General features: G+C 33.5%; 1 protein-coding gene across 1 annotated transcript in view; it reads right to left on the minus strand.

The window, feature by feature from the left end:
• Nucleotides 1-21875, minus strand: part of LOC124369957 (V-type proton ATPase 116 kDa subunit a1-like) — an 88535-nt gene that overhangs the window by 11678 nt on the left and 54982 nt on the right. Inside the window, 9 exon segments of the mRNA XM_046828183.1 lie at nucleotides 1000-1124; nucleotides 5673-5761; nucleotides 5763-5783; nucleotides 8373-8606; nucleotides 8996-9135; nucleotides 10962-11112; nucleotides 12202-12414; nucleotides 15369-15545; nucleotides 16168-16294. Of these exon segments, the coding sequence (XP_046684139.1) occupies nucleotides 1000-1124; nucleotides 5673-5761; nucleotides 5763-5783; nucleotides 8373-8606; nucleotides 8996-9135; nucleotides 10962-11112; nucleotides 12202-12414; nucleotides 15369-15545; nucleotides 16168-16294 (1277 nt within the window).

Here is a 21875-nt window from a genome sequence, read left to right on the forward strand (position 1 = left end):
AGATGTCTAGCTTGCCATGAATATGCAAATTGGTCTAGTTTTAATCCTTTGCATGCCGTAGATGGATGTATCCTGATGGTAGACTTGACCTAAACACTAAATACGATTATATCCTAAATAATACGTTGTGTCTTTTTGTTGAACAGTTCTGCATTTCATAAAAAGCCTATATATTTAGGGGCAGAGCCAAGCTCTGTGCTAATCGCGGTTGGCCGGGAAGTACTTTTAGATGACCTACATGCCACGGCAGGGGCAGAGGAAAAGCTTTTGTTTCGACCACACATCTGCTCATCTCACTTGCATACTCTACAGAGCCATAACCGAACATACCCATTGTCAGCAAGTGACATATGTTACTGCGTCTACTGTATATCTCGTGTGAGATATTATTGTGTTCACGTTAAATGTTTTGTTCTGAGTTGAGTAAATTATAACTGCATCGAGTTTACATTATATTAGTATAAAAATTATTATAAACTATTATTACACTAGTTGAGTTTATATTTTAAGAAAAAATAATAGACAAAACAAGAATATAAAGTAATAATTGGTCATTTATATAATTTGGATGCATTTAAATTGAGATCAAATTGTCAGTTTTTAAATAGTTATTTTTAGATTTTTATCAATTATGAGGCTAGTTTTGTATTATTTAGGATATAATCGTGTTTCGAGTTTAGGTCAAAGTCTACCATCAGGATATATCCGTCTATAGACCTTGTTTTATATATTTTTCTTTAGGGGGAGGGGAGTACCTCCCTAAAAAAAGTATTTTAGTTATCTTAGCATTAAATCAAAATTATCAAATTCTTTAGCACGAAAGGGTTAGCTTGATCTGCTGTTTCTCCAAAGTAATGATATTCCTCTTTAACTAGTGTCACCCTAACCAAAATTTTATTGCAAGACAGGTAGAGTCAAGTGAATGGCTAAAACAAGTTTGAGAATCAAATATCATTATCACAATAATTGACTAACAAATTAATCTACTTTGCCACTTACGTCTCTTGGGTCCATAAATTATCCACTTGATGAACATGAGCAGGACCATGTAGAAGAAAAGGAACACCAGAAAAATGACCTGGGGCAAAAACATGGTGTAGACATTCAGTTGCTTCTTGAAGTATCTGAAACAGACGATTGAGATTTATAGCCTGGGTTGGGTAAATAATTTTACAGAGAATGTGAGCCTGACTAACTCATAGGAACAGCTCCCAAACTGTGGTAGAGACCTCAATTAAAAAATAGATCTAAACTAAACTTAAATTGTTTAAATTTGGTGTAATTAGAGAGCATGTCAAATTTACCTCTCACAACCTTTATCTGTAATTTTGTATTGACAATACAACCACTGACTAAACATGTCCGGCAGTGAAGTTGTTTATACTCACTAACACAAGAATTTGGGTGTTGAGTTCAGAATTAGATGATACATCTCACCGACTAACAGCTGTCTTCTGTAGTCCCACATGTGCAACAAATTCATGAACCAGAGCTAGAATTTGACAAAGGACTTTCCAGCTAAAACTTTCCGCTATCAACCTGCTGTCTGGCTGTGCAACTGTTACGTGAAAGCATTACACAATAGTCATCAACTATCAAATGATTTCCACAAAAAAGATTTCTTCATTCCTAATCTTTTTTTAGCGTGACATGAGAATAACTTTGATTTGTGATGAAGGCTATCTCATGCATTATAAATAATGAACAAAGAAAACATTGAAATAATTATCGATAGTCCCATGAGAATTGAAAATTGTGATTTTGGTATTGACAGACACAGATGACTATCCAAACTTTTTGGCCAAGTAAATCTGAAGGTGAAACAATCAACGATGAATGTAAGTTCAATGGAAACGGAAAGTAACAATGTCAATAGTGACAATGCTGGTGGAAGTGATGGGTCTATTGGGACGAATTTAAAGTAGGCTTTGACATTTTTCTTTTACCATTTATTCTGAATACCATTAAAACATAGCAATTGGTGCTACAAGTTTGGACTATTTCCCCACCTCTCTCCTTACTCATGGGATAATATAACTGATGATCAAAGAGACTGACAGACATGGTAGTATAGTACTACGAGAAACAAGATTAAACTGTAATAGTAAACTGATCTGGAACCCTACAGAAAATGTAGAAATGAGGAAGTATTTTGGTATACTCGTATAAATGGGTTTGGCAAGTCATCCCCCCATTATAGATTACTGGTCTAGGCATTATTAGCCAAGCCATGAACAGAAAACATTTCAAGCTAGTATCCCATTTTTGGTATTTCAATGACAATGTCACTGAAGAATGTGATGGATCCATGTAGGGTGTAAACAATACTTAAACTACAATAAAAAGTGTACTATTATAAAACTACAATCATAACACATTTTGAAAGCATTGCCCTAAAATCCATACATGTGTAGTAATTAGTTTAACTAGTCCACTTCTAAAATGAAAATTTGAGAAAGAAGTCATATTTCAAATAAGTTTTGATTTGTTTACATTAATACATATTGTTGAAAAAATAAGGCTATATAAAATAATTATTACTTATAAGTTACTGGTTTTCAATAATGTTTTCAGTTTTTACAAATATTTGTGAATTTTATTAACACTTTGTACCCTGGGCCCTTAATACATGTTTCGGCGTGGTTCCCTGGGGGTTTTATCATGCTTTTAAAAAATTCTGTGTTATTACAGTAATTATGTTATAAACTCATACTATATATCTTTTTTAAAGATAGAGATACATACTTTTTTTTAAATGTATACAAATATAAAGTTTATTTTCAAAATAAAATTATTACATAATATTGAATGTTATGTAAAAAATACAAAAAAAGTTTTTGCTACATAGCTTGTTAGTTCAGGTAATTTGCCTTAGAGTGGTAATTTTTAAAGCACAATGGTCTGAATTAAATACAGGATCTCACAAATTTTCATTTAGATCGTTCATAAAATCAATATTTGGTCCCAGGTGTGTATCAAAATCATCGTCACTTTTCCGACTCGCAGTCAAACAAAAGATCGCGAATTGCATCACTTTTGATTTCATCACCCATATTATTTAAACTCTAAAATAATAAGTAAATAATATAAAATAAAATCAACGGAAAGTCTAGAAGAAAGAACAAAGCGAATATAAATACAAAACAAAACACACACGGACCTCACATTGCTTGCATTTGCCTTTACTTCATACAGTAAGAAACTAAAGTTCTGATTATTTACAAACAGTTAAATTCACATTTATAATACATTATAATAACATTTGCTTCTGTATTTGTCGGCAAGATTTGTAGAAGACATCACTAAGACTCACAACAACACACAACGTGAAACACTACAAAGCAAACTGACAGTACCGACGATCAGCCGCAGCGCCTACGATCAGCTGTCTAGACTCGCTTGTAGTACAACGATTAAATATACGTATTTCATTACTAAAACGTGACCCAGAGATCTCAAAACCAACAAATACGAACTTAGACAACCAATGAACATAATCAAAATGTTTGAATCCAAAAATAAGATAACTAAGCTAAATAATACAATTAAATAACACGACCCGAGCTATACTCGGGCGCCGGTAGCAGGCGCTGCCGACGCGGCCCGACCTATACTCGGGCTCAGGATACAAAGTGTTAAAATATAAATTTACGCTTTTATAAAAATAAAGTTATCTTGACTGTATCTTATTTGATTAAAAATTAAATTTAACAATTATAAGTAATGGTTCAACACTATTTACTGTAAGAACTTCACTTCACAAACCATATAAATAATTCTAATTTAAATGAAGAATATATAAAAAAAGTTGCTAGCTGACACAACACCATGGTGATAAAATCAATTACAGAATAGTTATTTAGTACACCAAAATAAGAGAACAATAACAAGTCATTCTGTACAATAGCAATAACTTTGTAAATCACTCACTGGTCAGTCTATAACGACTATAAGTCACAGTACATTTTAGATAAACGTAACCTAAAAATGATGAGAACAGAGGCAAAATTAAGGCCACATGGCCGTTTCTTACATTTATCCTCAAACAAAACCTACTACTAAATACATAACGCCAGTCAAAAAAATTAATCAACTTAAATCTGGCTACTGTTTTCAAATAATTTTAAAATAAAAACTAAACCCAATATTACTTTCTGTAATAACATATATTAGATTACAAACAAATATATTTTTAAACCCATTCACTCAGTCATTCATTCCATTTCTTACGCCCACGTCTAAGCCATCTGTCTTGGCAGCTGCGGTCATCTGATCCAAGAAGATTTTTTCAAAGCTAAATTGAACCGTATCCGGCTCTCCAGTTCTTTAATGTTATCTGCGGTAACAATGAAGGATTTATTAAATATTGATGTTCTATGACATGGAACCCGCAGCATAGACGATCCCCTGCGGTTAATAAACATGTACGCTGGTATTTTTTAATCATTCTTGCAATTGTTCAAGAAGATATGTTTCTGTTAATGATTTCTTGTTTAATGTACCATGCTCCTCAGTATTATATGCAGATGACACCACACTCTTGAATTTCAGTGAAAATTATGAGAATCTTATTATGGAAGAAAACTATGCGGTAAAATCGGCTATGGAATGGTTTGAGACAAACTACTCAGTAGTAAATGATCAAAAGACTGAGAAAATACTGTTCACTTTAAATAGGAATTATGAAGTTAGTAAACCTGTAAAACTATTAGGGGTATACCTTGACAGCAGATTGAGTTGAGAACATCACATAGATCAATTGTGTAAAAAATTATCTAGAGTAGTCTATCTCTTGAGTAAATTGAGACATTGTATAACTACGGATATGCTTCTAGCCTCCTATTATGCATTTTTCCATTCACACTTAAGTTATGGTATAACTCTATGGGGGAACAGTAGTAGTGCAGTAAGAGTATTTAAATGGCAAAAAAATGCATTACGTGCTATGAAAAATGTTTCAAAAAGAGAGACGTGTTCCAATTTTTAAGGAATTAAAAGTAATGACTATTCCTAATATGTATATATTCTACTGCCTTATAAGTGTAAAGGAACAACTTGAAACATTTACAACTAGGCAGGATATTCATGATTATCCTACTAGAACAAAACATTTGTTACAACTCTTACCAGTTAAATTAACCAAAACAAAATGCAGTCATCTTTTTATGAAAATTAAATTGTTCAATAAGTTACCATTAGTTGCTAGATCTGTATCTTTAGTCAAATTTAAAACAGTTTTGAAGTGCTGTTTAAAATTTAATATATTTTATTGTGTTGATGAATTCTTAAATTGTGATACCACAATAATAATTTTTTAAATTTTGTCTCTCAATGTATTTATTTATTCAGTTTTAATATTTTTAATATTGTTGAGTTTTAAAATTTTATCCATGTTAAATGTGTTAATAGTTATTTATTATTGTTAATTTATATAGATCTGTTGGTTGTTTGGTTATTGTTGTTATTAATTATATAGATCTATATATTTGCTGGTAGGCTGGATTGAGTAGGTAGAATCTGAGTTGTTTGTTTTAGTTTTAGTTTAGTGTTTTAGTTTAGAATATTTTAGTAACTTGACGAAGTCTATTGCACTATTGAATGTGTTTAAAGACCAATAAAGATCTTGAATCTGTATGCGAGGAATTAAATGTGAAGACAAATAAAAGACTCACGTGTAGTTCCAGACACTGAGGGACACCCCAAACAACATGTGAATCACTCCGATGATGATGGAGATCTTCATCTTGTACGCATTCAGGAAAACGGATTTTATTCTCTGCAATCTGTGAACACGATACCAAAATAAACAAAAACATTTTCATCACATTACTACTACAAACTCACTGACCGACCTCGATAGTACGTATTTTTCCTGCACCACTAAAATTATGAATTGGTGGTTAACGATAATTCCAAATGCCATAATTACTAAATTTCTGGAACACCATGTTTGAAGATGCAGTGTATTTGTTTTTCACTCTAGTTTAGTTTAGTTACCTCTACTTGGCTGACCCTATCCTGTTCAGTTCTAACAGTAGCCAGATCATTTAGTAAAACACAATGTAATAATGTTATAAATATAAAAATATCAATTTCTCACATGCCTGTAGATGTTAAAACTATGAAGCGTTGACCAGCTTTAATCAGAATTTCTTTATTTCAAAGAGATCAAGTCGGAAATAGAGTCACAACATAGCTTATTTACATCTGCTGTCAATATTTACACTTAGGTATATGAAATTGTCTACTATTTGGATTCCTTAGCACTATAAATACCTCGTTTTTCTTTTTTTTAAAGACTAACAAGTTTTGAGGATAAGTGACATTTAGTATTAAATGTAGGGCGAGGACAAAGACCACTAGATTAGTGATTACTAAGTAACCTTACTATCTTTAGCTGGCAGGAGCTGAGGTCTTCAGTTCATTGATACTGCTAATGGAATCTGTTCTTACGCAAAATTCAGATATTAAGATAAGAGGAGTGCATTTAACTTGGACTACGATTTTAGGGGAACTGTTGCATGAGATTACAAATTTGAAAAACATCTAGGTAATATTTCTAAATTGGTGTTTCTATAAAATGTAGATATTTTAATATTAATAATGAAGGTTGGATTGTTCTGCAGTATTTTCATAATGTTCTGCCATAATCCTATTTGTACCAAAAGCGGTTCTTAAATTCTGTTTTGTTTCAATTAAAGAAGTGCATGTACAGATTCTTTTTAAGAAGAATCAAGTTTATTTCTTTCAAAATTAATTAATCTATTTATAGGTTTTCCATTTTCAAGTATTGCTTCAGCACAATTTAGCTCAATAAAACATGCTTATCTTAATTTAACGAGTAACGTGTTCTTTTGATTTTCATTGTAATTTCTTTGACATATGGTATATGCCACTTTTTCTGAATACGTTACTACCTACATTTCAACACAAACTTCTATGATTTGATCACATATCAAACAATACTAGCTCTGGTGAACATATTTCACAATTTGATTTATTGTCTTTACAGTTTAACCCCTTAAATGGCTAATTAAAAGTGACAAAAATGAACAGATAAGTGGTTTTTTATAACATTTTTTTTGTATTTTTGACCAATTTTAAATACAAAAAAATCTACAATTTAACTGTTTTGTTTTTTTCTATTTGAAATAGGTCTTTTACATGGATGAAAATCAAGGTGCAAAACTTTTTCACACATTATGTACGTTATTTACACACATGTGAGTAGCGATTAAATAGTTCTCAATAGTTCTTTTTCGGTATGGAAAACCTTGAAGCAAGGAGCCGTGCACAAACCAACATCGCAATCACTGCACTTGTAACGCCAACCTCAGCGCATGCTATGTTTCATAAGCCAATCAGCATTCCCACACCATCTAGTGGTAAAACCGTGAACTACACACTGATATTTATTTTACAGTTATCCTATTAGTCAAATTGCCACCCGTCACAGATTAAAAGTGGGTCATCTTTGCATGACAGATTAACTCATCAGTCAGCGAAAAATTCAAGATTTGCATTTGTTGTTAAAAATGTAACAGTAAATGCAATAGACATCATCAAAATTGTTAACAGTAAATATATGTATAAAATTACTACTATTAGTAAACTAATTTAAGTAACTTAAAATTTAGATTCTCTGGTGACGCCAAGTTAATTGAATAATAAAAGTAAATTGTAACCTATATATAGTTATTGATAAAATAACAACAGCAACATTTTAAATTTAAAAAACACATATACACACAAACTGAAGGAATACATACATAGAAATATACAAATTAAAAACTCAATTACTATTATCACAGTTTAAATTATCATCAATGGAATAAAATGCTTCTGCTTTCAACCACTTACTTAAAGTGACCAATATTTACTATTTTGGCTACTTCTGGAAATTTATTAAACAATTTTATTTTCATACTTAAATGACTACTATTTTATTTAATTCTGACAGACAATAAATGTTTCCTTGTATTATTTATCTATATCCTGCCTAAAAGTGTAACTCTGCAGCTCATCTTTCACATTTACTAAACACGTATGTATGAACAAACAAGAAAGGGCCATTATTTCAAGCTTCTTAAATAGTGGTAAACAAGTTTGTCTTTGAGGTATATTTCCATTATACATACTCCTTTTTTCTGTTCTACCAATACTTCTATTACCCTACAGAATAGTACCATAGAGCAAGTGTTAATGAAAAATGCACAATTAACTCGGCAAATGCTGCTAGGGTGTTAATAATAATACAAACAAACTTGAGCGCAAACATCAAACCACAGCTAGAAAGCAGAGTAATCAAGGAACTGTACATAACAGAGAAGTGCAAACACATTTTTTATTCCGTAAGTGACTCTTATTCTTACCTGCCATACAGGATCCAGGCCAATGGGATAAGGTGTGTCCTGGTAAGCTTCGTTTGGATCCATCTCCAGAAGTTTATTGTTCATCAAGGTGGGACCACCGTAGACGACAGACCAATGGGAACCGAAGATGTTGAATGATTTGCTGAACACATCGTTGTAGATGAATCCAGTGTACATGGAGAATAGTCCCATCAACAAGATGACATAACGCCCACCAAAGAAAATATTCCAGATCTGAAATTATTCAAATATGAATAACCCTGTGTGGCCATTGAAACTTTTAAAGATTTGAATGAATTAAATACTTTTTGAGTGACATAACTACAAATTTTATTGGGGCGAACTGGATAAAAAAGTTTAATGAAAAGAGTAAAATAAATTACAGATAATTTATACTATTTCAATACTTTCAACGATCTGAAAACTAGTACTGTACATATGCCAATATCAGTTTCCTACCAAAATCACATTTTTGTATGTGTGAATATCATCCTGTAAGATCTTATGTTGATAAGCTATTTACATTAAATACAAAATACCTGTATTTAAACATGTTTTTAAGAAACTAAGATAAATTAAACTACTAAGTCTATTTATACGCTACATATGCATTGTGTTCTCACCTCATTATCGGATTTCTTAGCGGCAAGAGGCTTCTCCTTGAGGACCATCCAGGCAGCGAAGAGAGCCATGAGCAACCCGTGACCAAAGTCCCCAAACATGACAGCGAAGAGAAATGGGAATGTGATGATGGTGTAGGGAGCTGAGTAATGAAAATCCAGATATTTTAACAATCTTTAAAGTATTTCTTAGAACTTAAATAAAAACCAAACGAGGACAAATGAAATCCATTGAGGAAAACTTGAGACCACTTGATCCTCAGTACTGATTCACAATGAAGCTACACAGACTTTTAATAGAACATATGATTATCTTACGAATTCCCAGGACCAATATTGAAGAATTCGTTAAATTCAAAGAATGGTCAAGCCATAGTGAACTTATTAATTTTTAAAAATTTTGAAAGCCATGTTTTATATACACCCAGAAGTTTTAGTTATTATTATTATTACAATAATTGTTACTATTATTATCATTTAAACCTTTCATACACAGCCCTATATCCAGGATTAGGATCATGAACAAAATTACTGTTTTTGTAAAGCAACAAACTTCTTTACATATTTAAAAATAATATCTTTGTACATAATTTTAACCCATAAGAAAAAATGAGCAACTTCAATCATTCAGAAATTACAAGCATGAACAGTTTCCTTAGCGGGCATAAAATTGTAGACTACTCATTGAAGAGGATATAAATTTCATGGATTTCAAACAATTATAATTTTTACACACTGTCACTCTAATTACTATTTCAAAACATTGAACATGGTTCTCTGATCCAATAAAGTTGTCATTTTGATTCAATTATTTAGAAACGGACACAATTGAACTTGATAAAGCAGCTATATGGCGATAGCTGGCCACTTCAGATATCTGTCACGGTTTGAAAGGCACAAGTGAACTTATCTGTTTGCCTTAGTTATGAAATACAAGGTGGACTGGATAGCAGGATTTCGGACATTTACCGTCATTGTTTGCCACAAAATGGGATACTAGTTTTCGACGACTGGAATCTGTCTCATCTTCAGATGTCAAAACAAACCTTAAGGGATTAGGTTAAGCATGCAAAAAAAAACTAAAAACTAAACGAAGTATATCGATGAACTTGCAAAGTCTAACTTGACAACGGAACAAGTTGTACGTCAAAACTTCCAGCACATACCTGTAAATCCAGAATGGTCGGCATAAGCTCAAACCATGTCACTATACAAAACAGGTGCACTGTATACACACAAGTGCTATACGTACCAGAGCAGGTGAGAGACTGGGGATAATCATTATCATCTCTTGTGGTATCATTGCATGTCTCCTCAAATAAAAGAACTGGATGTCATTGGTCAGGAGGAGCTAAAAAGCAAGCTTCGCCCTTAGGTTTCTTCTCTTAATCGCAAAAAACATAGAGTCTGTTAGCATTTATTGGCTGGGAGTTCTTTTATTGTTACAATTTGTTTAGGTTTCCTAGTTATTTATTTTTCAAGACTGGTAGCCACATTGGGTTAACTTCAACAGTCTTGACTTAGCAGTTGATCTGCTAGTTTTATCTATATAAAGCCTCAATTAGTTCATTATAAAAAAAAAAAAAAAATGTTCTTCGCGTATTAAATTGGCTTCATTCCACTTCTGAGTCATGATTTTGAGACTTTGGACTTTGAGTCGATCAATTTTAGTCTTTTCTTTGCACTGCAATTTTAGACTGTTGTATCTCGTATTGTATATTTGTTGTTTTGTTGTCAAGTTAGACTTTGGTGAGCTCATGGCTACACTTTGATTAGTCTTTAATTTTATATGGTTACTTTATTTTTACACCTGAAGAAAAGAATAGATTACAATCCTTGAAATGTAGTGTTATTTTGGTAACAAATAACAATAACAGATCATCCGATATCCTGTCATCCTTTAAAAACATCCATCGCTCATGGTAAACAATATCTTTCACTTAAAAGGTCAACTGTTGTAGCAGCATACCTGGGTTAACTTCCCGATAGCTGGCCACTCCATAGGCATCTATGAGGGCTTGAAAGGCATGAGTGAACTTGTTTGTTCGGTTGTACGTAGGTGGGTCTTCAAAGGTATCCATTCGATTGAGTATAGGAGGAACTGAACTGCCACTCCTTTCCTGTTACAAAGAAAACCGTTAAATTAAATCTTAGTGAAATAAAAAAACATAGACCCTAATTTCAATATTATATTCTAAATAGATTATAAGTATCAAACCATTAAAAATTATTGTTTCTTAATTGGTATATTTTTTCTTGGGCAAGTTGTTACATATTAAAAGCAATTCTTGATAACTATCTGTCGTAAGGTACATACAGCCTTCTGCTTATTGATTGCAAGAATGAATCTGTAATTGAAACTCATCATCAGTTACACGACGATTGCAATGAAAATGTAAAGTCTTCCCAAATGATTTGTCATTGGTGATGAATGTTTTTGAAAGAAAAGAATGGGTTCTCGATATGACCAACCTAATATGAGTGCTGCTGTTTCAGTGGTCATCAGTTATAAAAAATTAGAGAAACCATGAATAGACTGAATGAATACATGAAGCACCAAATATTGAAATTAGCCAGTCAATTAAACAAAAATTCCAGACTGAAAATCTTCCTCAGCTTTCCAAAGTGAGTGCAAGATAAGTGCGATTATAAGCAAGAATGGAAAGGTAAGTGGAATGTTTTTGATGACCACCATTCTCTCCAGTCCTTGCATCAAGTAGTTTTCATCAGTTTCCAGAGTTGAAATCACCTTGCCGATAAATACTTTGCCAAAAATGATTTGGAAAATGAGGTGGGTACCTGGTTCAAAAATCCTATGCTAGTCTTGACTAATTGATATGCAACTGGAAATAAACTTGTCTAGATATCGATAATGTTGGAAAAATATATTAGAAAAATAATTTACTATGTAGAAAGATAAATGTATGGATGTTTTTAGTTTTAAAAGGTTTTGCTACTTTCCTAAAAGTCGAAAGTGAGTTTCCTGACTTTAGTAAGAAAGGCCTTATCGTAACTAAAGTTTAGTTGATTACCTTTCCTACTCAAAGTTAGTGTCAATCATTTTGTTGAACACTAGCTGGAATACCGTTCCACCTCACCAGCTGACGGTCTGTAAAACACTTGTGTGACACTAGCTAGACACTGTCATACAATCCACAGAATATGTATGGTCCTATAGAACCGGTAAGATACCGTCTTTTAACACTCACCGTTCCTCTCCGCAGAGCCAACTGGATAGTCTCTATGTCCAACACAGGCACCCAGCACTCGGCTATCAGACACTTCTGTGTCACATCCAGATTGAACAAGTTGAGCGTGTGGTAGATCGCCTTAATCTTCCGAACTTTGACAAACCAGTTTTTGATGTGTTTTGCCGCAGCCACCAGCACACGGTGTCGATGGTCCTGAGTTTGTCCCAGTACCTGTAAATTTTCATATTGATTCACTTATATTGTACACAGAATGATTTTCTCTAAATACATTCAAACTAACAGTCATTTCCCATATTTTGCATTGTAGACTCGATATTTTGGGAAGAAAATTGCTTCAAATTATTTAAGTTTGAAATAATAGAAAGACATAGTGCAAAAGCAAAAGATTGTTTCATTTAAAGAAAATCACAGATTTTGTGGGAATTCACAACACATTTTGAGAGATTTAGACAGTTTGCTTTCCAAAACATGTATTTCTCCGATTACAAACTCAGTTCAGTATTTCGTACTTATGAAAGGAAGGCAAGTAATTAGAAGCTGAAAAAGCATGGTTATTAAAAAAGCTCTTCACAAAGGGTAAATGTTATAATGGTAAATATAAAGGATGGATATGCTTGGTTAGTCTGTCTTATATGTAGATGATTGGTTTTTATTTTTACTCATACTTTTAAATTTGGCACACTTACGGCTCATGCTGGCCAACATGAGCATTACATTGACTATTACGTTGTCATGTACGTTTCAAAATAGCACTCTATGTAATACGCAACAGACATCTTGGAAGTATTTAAAAAAACTTTGTAAACACGAAAGGGCAGTAAAAGTGGTATATTAAAATAAATTTATCCTGCAAGAAAAAAACCTTTGGTGATTTAAACAAGTTTATTATGCGGAAGAAAACAGGCATTTTATTACACTGATGAGTGCTTATAAATTATTCGTACAAGAGTAATCTTTAAGGGCTTAAACCAGATGATCGTGGTGGCCAAAAAATCGTTCCATCACGTCCAGTCCAAGAAAGCAAATTTCTATGGAGATACACAACAACTTTGTGACGATAATGTGGCGGCGAGCCATCTTGCTAGAAAATGAATTCTCTATCTATAACTTGTAATAAATTGATGCATTACATAATGTTCCTGGATCTACATACTTGCAATTGTTCCAATTTGTAGGGATTGAATTGAAGGTCTTTCTGTAATACCTTCCAGACTGTACAACTCGGTATATTAAATTTTAATCTGAAAAGTCTTGTTGATTTACTCAAACTACAGAATAAGGATTGCTGAAACCGTTCAATTGCTGCAACCTACATCTTATACAACCAGTTTCTGTGGAACAAATGTACCAATTAATAACAGGTTATTTTTGAGGTGGTGGCTTGTGGTACGAGGTTATCGAGCAAGTAACCTCCGTCTTGAAATAAAAAGTGAACCAGGGAAGATACAAAAATTGTATTAAATACATCTGAAAGCTACAACTTTTCTCTATTTTTCTACATAGTTGCCAAACAGATTCAAGCACTTGTCATAAACTTTGAACAGCTCTTTGTCATTGGCAAACTGCTGAGATGAAAGCCTCGGCTTCAGGTGAGCTAACACATGAAAGTCGCCTCAGCCAAGTTCAGGCTGTATGGGGGATGATAAAAAATGTCCCATTTGAACTTGGTCATAAATTAGTTTGTCCTTCGAGCTGTGTGAGGAAGAGTGTTGCCATGCACAAAGACAACACCACATGTCAGAGGGCCATGACGCTTGTTTTGATCACTCTTCTTAGTTTTTTGAAAGTGTCACAGTTGTCTTCAAAATTGATAATAGTACCACATTCTATAAAATCAACGAGTAAGATGCCTAAATTCATAGCGATAAGAAAACTATGTGGCAGAACTCGTTCTATTTGTTTTATAAACATTGGTAAGCAATTTTTGTACCCAAAAAATTTCAGGAAAATGATCGAAAAGTTCCACAAACTTAATCATTTACTTTGTTCAGTAGGTCATCACCACCGTCAAGTGAAGGTCTACCGCTTCTTTCATCATTGTGAATGTTTTTCTTCGATTTTTTAAAAATCGCACTTATTGATAGGCTACACCTACGCTCAAAATGTTTGACCGATAAACCACTGCACAAATTCACAATGAATTTCGGCTGCTGAATGATTTTTCGCTCAAAGAAATCTACTTCACACTAGGTTGGATTTTCTATTACGGCACTCATGTTTTGAGGTCAGTGCTCTGTCTTGCACAGTTAGAAGCGTTCTGGTGATAAGACATTGGTTTACAGCTACAATTCTGAAACAAAACCCCAATCATCAGTCTGGATCTAAACTGGAACCCAGCGTACGAAAAAGCTCGGAGCAAAATCAAGACCATGGTGACAGTCTTGACCACAAAGCCATAGTGCACCACAAATATGCTCCAGAGGGCTGCAATATAACCAAAAAGTATTCACTTGAAGTTTTAAGATATCTCAAGGATACAGTGTGGTGGAAACATACTGAACTGAGGGCTAGTGGAGATTGGGTGCTTCACCACGATAACGCACCGTCTCATTCTTCTCACATGATTCAAAAGTTTTTGGACAAACACCATACCAGCCAAAATCCATATCCTCTGTACAGTCCGGATGTAGCACCATATGACTTCTATTGGTTCCTAAAATTGAATCCCTGTTTAAAGGAATTAGATTTCAAACATTGGAAGAGGTCAAATGTAATGCAACGCCATAGCAAATTGTGATCCTGAAGGAGGACTTTAAGTTGTTTCTGAAAGTGGGAGGATTGTTTCAACAAATGCATCATGTCCATTAGAGAGTACTTTGAAGGATACTAAAGTTTGTTTGCTATCGGTAAGCTAGTTTTTCAGTAATACAAAAATGTCGGATACTTTTCAGACAGCCCTCATATATTTCATTTCATTCAATTGTTTGCAGACGTCATGTGACCATAGCCACGTCATAGTGGTAACAGATGGTAGTCAGGAGCAATACAGCAACAATACTGCATCAAGCGTTTTTTTTTTAATGGGTTACAATAGTTCAACATAAATATAACAACAAATTACAAACAGAAAGCTCTATTTAAAGGTACAACTGGGCTATTTATTAAAACATGAACAACAAAACTGGACCCAGCAAGGGTGAACGAATTAATGTAGTCACACTTACTGTATTGAGATCTTCTATTCTGGTCATGACGCCCATAGCCATCTCTCTGCGATCGGCAGGTGCCTCGGGGCAAGGGTACAGAGTGGCCCTAAACCCCTCACAGATCTTCTTCACACGGGTCTTCAGCTGGTCTCCTTGGAAGAATATGATGAACACAGACTTGTAAACTTGGTCACCCTAACAAGAGAACATTGATATCATTATATGTTAATAACCATTTCAGTATAATTACTGACTGTGTTATAATTAGTTGAATTCAAATTTAGAAGCGGTCAAAAACTAAAAAACCGCTTTTAAAGTGGCAAGAGTCTTCTTTATTTATACCCTCCTGGATAATAATGATAAATGTATTAACAATAAAAAATTAGAGGAGCTATTAAAATATATCTCGAATTGTCCCTACTCATGAAAAAATATCCTTATAATTTTGATGGTACTTTTCTTTCAAAATTAGAAAGGATAAATTGTATTCTATAATTAACAAAAACTTATACACATATGTAGTACTGAAGAAGAGGTATGACCTTCCTATTGCTAATTTTCATGAATTTTGTACTTTATATTTTTTAATAAAAAAACAAAGTATCACCAAACAGTGATGATCATAGCAATTTCTTTAAAACTTGTATCCCTTTACTGAAGTTTAAATTAAACTTTTCAAGGCAATACCTTGTATTTTCTTAAGTAATCAAGCAGTACCTATAAGTTTGAAGGATTTTTATTCAATGTGCGAAGGGTTAACAGCTTAATTTATTTTTCACACCTACAAATAACTTTTGTTGTTTTGAGTTGTACTTACTGTTGAGGGATCCTCTAGAGGGTTCTCAATCTCAGCCTGTCGCAGGAAAACATTTCCTCGGCAGGCGCGCCACAGCATGCGCTCAAACGCAGGGATGCGTTCGCGCAAAATCACACCCGCTACGAAACTAAATTTAAAAAAATAAGGATGAGTATACTATATATTTTCTGAATAAATTAAGACAAAATGTTACACAAATGTTTTTAAATTTATGGAATCAAATATGTTAGGTCAAAAAAATTTGTACTAATGTCCAAAACTTCCAACTGGACTGTTTTAGAATCTATTAGAAACTTTACGCAACTTTTATTAAAAATTGTAACTTCTATGGATAATATTGGCTATTTAAAACTGGTAGTAGAAGATAACAAGCAAACACTCAATATCAATAGCCCAGTTATTCTAAACATAATTTTACCGTGTTAAAACAGTACAACTTAGAACTTGTGTTCTTACAAACTTTTTAAAACCACATACAAAATATAACACTGTTAAGATAAATCTGAGAATTCATAGCTAGTGTCTGCTTTATTCAAACTATGAACAGATTAGAAGATTTTTCTATTATTATTTCAAATTACACTACATTGTAAAATGAAAAGTGGTTCATTGGGATTTTAATATTTTATTTGAATTATGGTACTGGTAGTTTAATTTAGTTTTAAGTAAAAATACTTGCTACACATAACCTGTTATAACACAATTTGTTTGACATACTCAAGTGAATGGAGGAAATTGTCAGAAATATAGTTGGTGTTGTCTTAAGCCGATGTAGCCCTTTACTGGTTCTGTGTTATTTCCGGACATGTTGTGTTCATATTCATTTTAGTGCCCAGCTGCAGTACCTAAGCAATCATCCCATTCCTATACTAACAGCTGTGAAAAAAGTGTCCATTGTTTTGAAGTGCAGTTAGCAGTCGTGTTCTATTACAGCTGTTACTGTTATGTAATGTTTATTGTAAAACGGTTTAGATTTAGTTAACAGATAATAATAATACATTTTTCCATTTAAATCAATGTTTTGTTGGAGGAAAATCAACAAAAATAGGATAATCCACAAAGTTTATAGTTTTTGACATTTAATTTATTTTAAATTTGTTAACGTTTGATTTTAGGTTTGAAAAGTAACAAACGCGATATGATACAATGCATACACATCCTTGAGTTGAGTTTCACTGTTCAATTTTTCAAATACTTACAATTGGGAGTAATCTCCAACATGTTCTGTTAAGCGGCCTACACACGTTCAAATCGGCTTGTCAATTCGATGTGAACAAGCCGAACTGACAAGCCGAATTGACTGTGTGTATGCAAAAGTTTGTTCAAACGATGTGAGCTCAAGCCAGAAATTTGAACTGATGGCATGATGGAAATTCATCATTTCGGCTTGACACATCGGCTTGACGGCAAGCCGAACTGATCGTGTGTATGGGAGCGTCAGTTCAGTTCCTCAAATCAACTGTCTGCGCATGCGCACCAGTGACAGGCGTCTGTTTAGCAACTGTCCCGCGTGTTTGCTGCTGTGTCCGTAGTCAGTGAAATTTATAGCCCTTTTCCCAAGTGACAGCAGACTTTGAAAAAGTAGTTTTTTTCATTTACATTACACTGTGTTGTCAGTGCAATGAGTTCTTGGAGTAAGGATTTCCTTCTTCAGTTCATAGAGTTGTTTAGGGGAAAAGAATGTTTCTTCGTTCATCCGCAAATAATTATGCCAATCTTTGGGGTGAAACCGAAGTTCTTTTAAAAGGTTAACATGGGAGTACTGGGCTTGTTTTCAAAGCCAGTCTTTAGTCCACTGATCCGCTTGAGTTGACGCTTTCTTCTTTTCACAATTACACAAGCCACTGCACCATATATTAGTAATAACTCATCGACCGAAAACATTATTTAACTTGCAATTTCCGAAAAACACAAGCACAACAAAATTTTGGAGTTAATTAACCAGGTCGAACTGACAAGCCAAACTGAACGTGTGTATGTGATTGCTGCGTCAGTTAGAATTGACAAGCCGAACTGACAAACCGAACTGGCAAGCCGAATTGAACGTGTGTGTAGCGGCCTTTAAGTAAATGATGAGTATTAATGTCATGTGAATCGTTGAACCCGTGATATCATGTTCATTGTGGCCTTGAATATGCGCCAGCTCCACCACGCAATGATGCTTGTATTTTCTATTCTATCAAAACATGTCTTCAACATGTCATTTATTGTAACAACGTTGAAGAGATTGAGTAGTGCTTGCATATGAATACTTCTTTTTGGTCAGAGTTACAATGTGCACTGGCAACCTCCAGTTGTAAGTGTTCTTTATGTGGTGACCACGTGGAATCATAAAGGCCACTTTAACAGCTGTAACAGTGAAGGATGTTATTATTCTAGAAAACGTGTCTTTAACTTTTCTGAGGCTGAAGGTCTTCCATAATTTTCAGAGCACGTTTATAAAAGACTAGAGCTTTCCGATTGTGACTTCACAAGTTGTAAATTAGATGGTGCGGACCCTTTTTGTATCCTGATTGTGTTTAAGTCGGCTGTTAAAAATATGATTTAATTATTTATCTACAAGTCTTGAGGCCATACTGACTGAAATAAAAGCACAGAGAATGTATCAGGGTAAATGTTTCCTGTAGCACCAGTCTAAAGATCTGTGAAAACTGGTTTGATTAAGACCCCGATGAAAAGTTTCTGAATTGTAAAGGTTTCAAAAAATATGTTTGTTTCAAATTGTACTATTTTGTAGATACAGAGCCCTGCAGCACATGTGTATTAACCCTTTGAACCCCAGACCAAAATATTGATGGTGGAAAAAACGTACCAAAATCATTTGACCTAAGAACTACCGAGAATCCCCGGAGCAGAAACAGCTGTTTTGCATACTGTTTGTAAAAAATTAATACTTTTGCTATTTTTTATGCTATTGTCTTGTATTACACACCAAAATGTCCAGAATGAAATTGTATACACAGAAAAAGATTAGTCTGAAGTATAAAAAAATGTTTAACAGCATTAAAATAATTTTAAAATATATGTATATAAATTTTTAGGCAAAAATATTGATTTTAAGATTTTTTAATTAAAAAATAAGAAATATTTTTACTATGAGCACCCACATTTTATTTTTCTAAATTTAGTTTTGTGTATGTACAAAAAAAATTATATTGATATCTCTAAAAATAAACTTTTTTTGAATTTTTATATAAAAGTATGCGACTTGTAAAAACCTCTAGGCGTACAACACAAAAATCACTGATATTACCTAAATAAATAAATTAGTAAATAAATAAATAAAAAAATTAGTATTTTAATAAAATACATATAAATATGTATTAATACTCATAAAATAAGTATTTTACGATTTCAAATAAATATGTATTAAACGCATATACCATGGCGACGATATTACGTCGCCCGGGGATTCTCGCAACTTCATTGGCGACGATACATCGTCGCCGCGGGGATCTTCGCATATCTTCTCGGCGACGATATTTCGTCGCCTGGGGTTCAAAGGGTTAATGATAATAGTACATATTTCTCAATACCGAAGAGTGCTGATAATTTACTAATTAGATTTGATAATATCTTCATCCATACAAAAATTGGGCTATTTGAGAATGCTGGTAAAATATACAGGGTGTGTATGCAGTTACATTGGAAGACAGTGTGGTAGAAAACAGCAATGTTGAAATCTATTTTGTTTCAATTTAATTTTATAATTAATTAATAATTTATCACCCAATACTTTCATATAATCTGACAAATTTATCTGATTTTAATAGTCATATATAGTACAAGTACTTTATAATTATTTTCTTCACTATTAGTATCCTTTATAGCCTACAATTAAACGTTTATAGCACAGACTAGATGCAGCATTAGATTTGAGTTTTAAGTACTAAAATATATAAGCAATATTTTTTAGCTGACAACAATTATTATAGTACTTAAAGTAAAATAATACTTTGCCAAACTGAATAATGGTTCTTTATATTGTTAAAATTAAACTTGAGGTGAAAAAAATGAAAGGTAGGATCTGAAAACCTATGTAAAGGAATCATGCAATTTAAATGTAAAATAATTGATTGTATAATTTGTCATTTTTGTGACCATGGTCTTTTGGCACAGGACAAACAAACAAAACACAGATAAAAACACAGCTATTCCAACAAACAAATTATATCACATACTACAACAACAAACGTACTGGACACAACAAACACATCAATTTAGACGCATTCTGAAACACTATTTGAATATTTGTTTAAACTTACGAGTAAATGTGCTTTTTTTATTTACCACAACAATTAAGTTCATCATTAGTGTTTAACCAATAGAAATATAACAGTTTAAGTAATTGCTAATTACAACTAATATATACAACTTGGTACTGAGTTATAAAAAAAATTGAGTAATTTAAGTGAATTATTCTGGGTTAGTAATTGTCAGAACCTTAATTTACATACATGACTTGGCTATGGTGAGAAGGGGTGATTCAAAACGAACTTTGAGTTTAGTTCTATTTCACATTTCGCTTAGTACTGTGCATGGAATCTGACACTGTCACAGACCTGACACTGGAATCTGTAGTCAATGTCCGTCTGACGAGATCAAAAAATGTCAGTGACAAGTTCAAAACGAAGTCTTTGCATAATTTTGACATCAGAGACACCTAGTCAGATTCAGACGCTGAACTAAGCTGAAGGTGAAATGGAGCTGAACTCAACACTCGTATCAAATCAACCCTTCCCACCATAGCTTCGTATCTAATCAACCCTTCCCACCATAGCTTCGTATCTAATCAACCCTTCCCACCATAGCTTCGTATCTAATCAACCCTTCCCACCATAGCTTCGTATCTAACCAACCCTTCCCACCATAGCTTCGTATCTAATCAACCCTTCCCACCATAGCTTCGTATCAAATCAACCCTTCCCACCATAGCTTCGTATCAAATCAACCCTTCCCACCATAGCTTCTTATCACCTTCCCACCATAGCTTCGTATCAAATCAACCCTTCCCACCATAGCTTCGTATCTAATCAAATCAACCCTTCCCACCATAGCTTCGTATCAAATCAACCCTTCCCACCATAGCTTCTTATCACCTTCCCACCATAGCTTCGTATCAAATCAACCCTTCCCACCATAGCTTCGTATCTAATCAACCCTTCCCACCATAGCTTCATATCAAATCAACCCTTCCCACCATAGCTTCGTATCAAATCAACCCTTCCCACCATAGCTTCATATCAAATCAACCCTTCCCACCATAGCTTCGTATCTAATCAACCCTTCCCACCATAGCTTCGTATCAAATCAACCCTTCCCACCACAGCCAAGTTATGTGTAAAAAACTTGGTTGCTCCACCGTGATTTGGCATTGTGTCTAAAACATCGTGGTGTACTCATTGTGCACCTGAGAAAATGAGAACACCTCTTCATCTAGACTACATTTTTTTGCAGTCTAAGTGTCTGATGTCAAAACAATGTAAAAAGTATTCAAGTATTCATATGTGGATAAATGGCTGCTGACAAAAACATTATGTGACAATTCAATCCTATCACACGATGCATATATTTTCATAACGTTATGAGGAAGTTTATGACAATAACAATTATAAATAAAAGTAAAAAACTGGTAAAAACCAGTTTCTCTTTTTTTAAATCAAGGTAAGCTGCAGTTATTTATACCTCCAAGTAGCTTGGCTGTATTG

The sequence above is a fragment of the Homalodisca vitripennis genome, chromosome X, assembly GCF_021130785.1.
Source record: "Homalodisca vitripennis isolate AUS2020 chromosome X, UT_GWSS_2.1, whole genome shotgun sequence".
NCBI lineage: Eukaryota > Metazoa > Arthropoda > Insecta > Hemiptera > Cicadellidae > Homalodisca > Homalodisca vitripennis.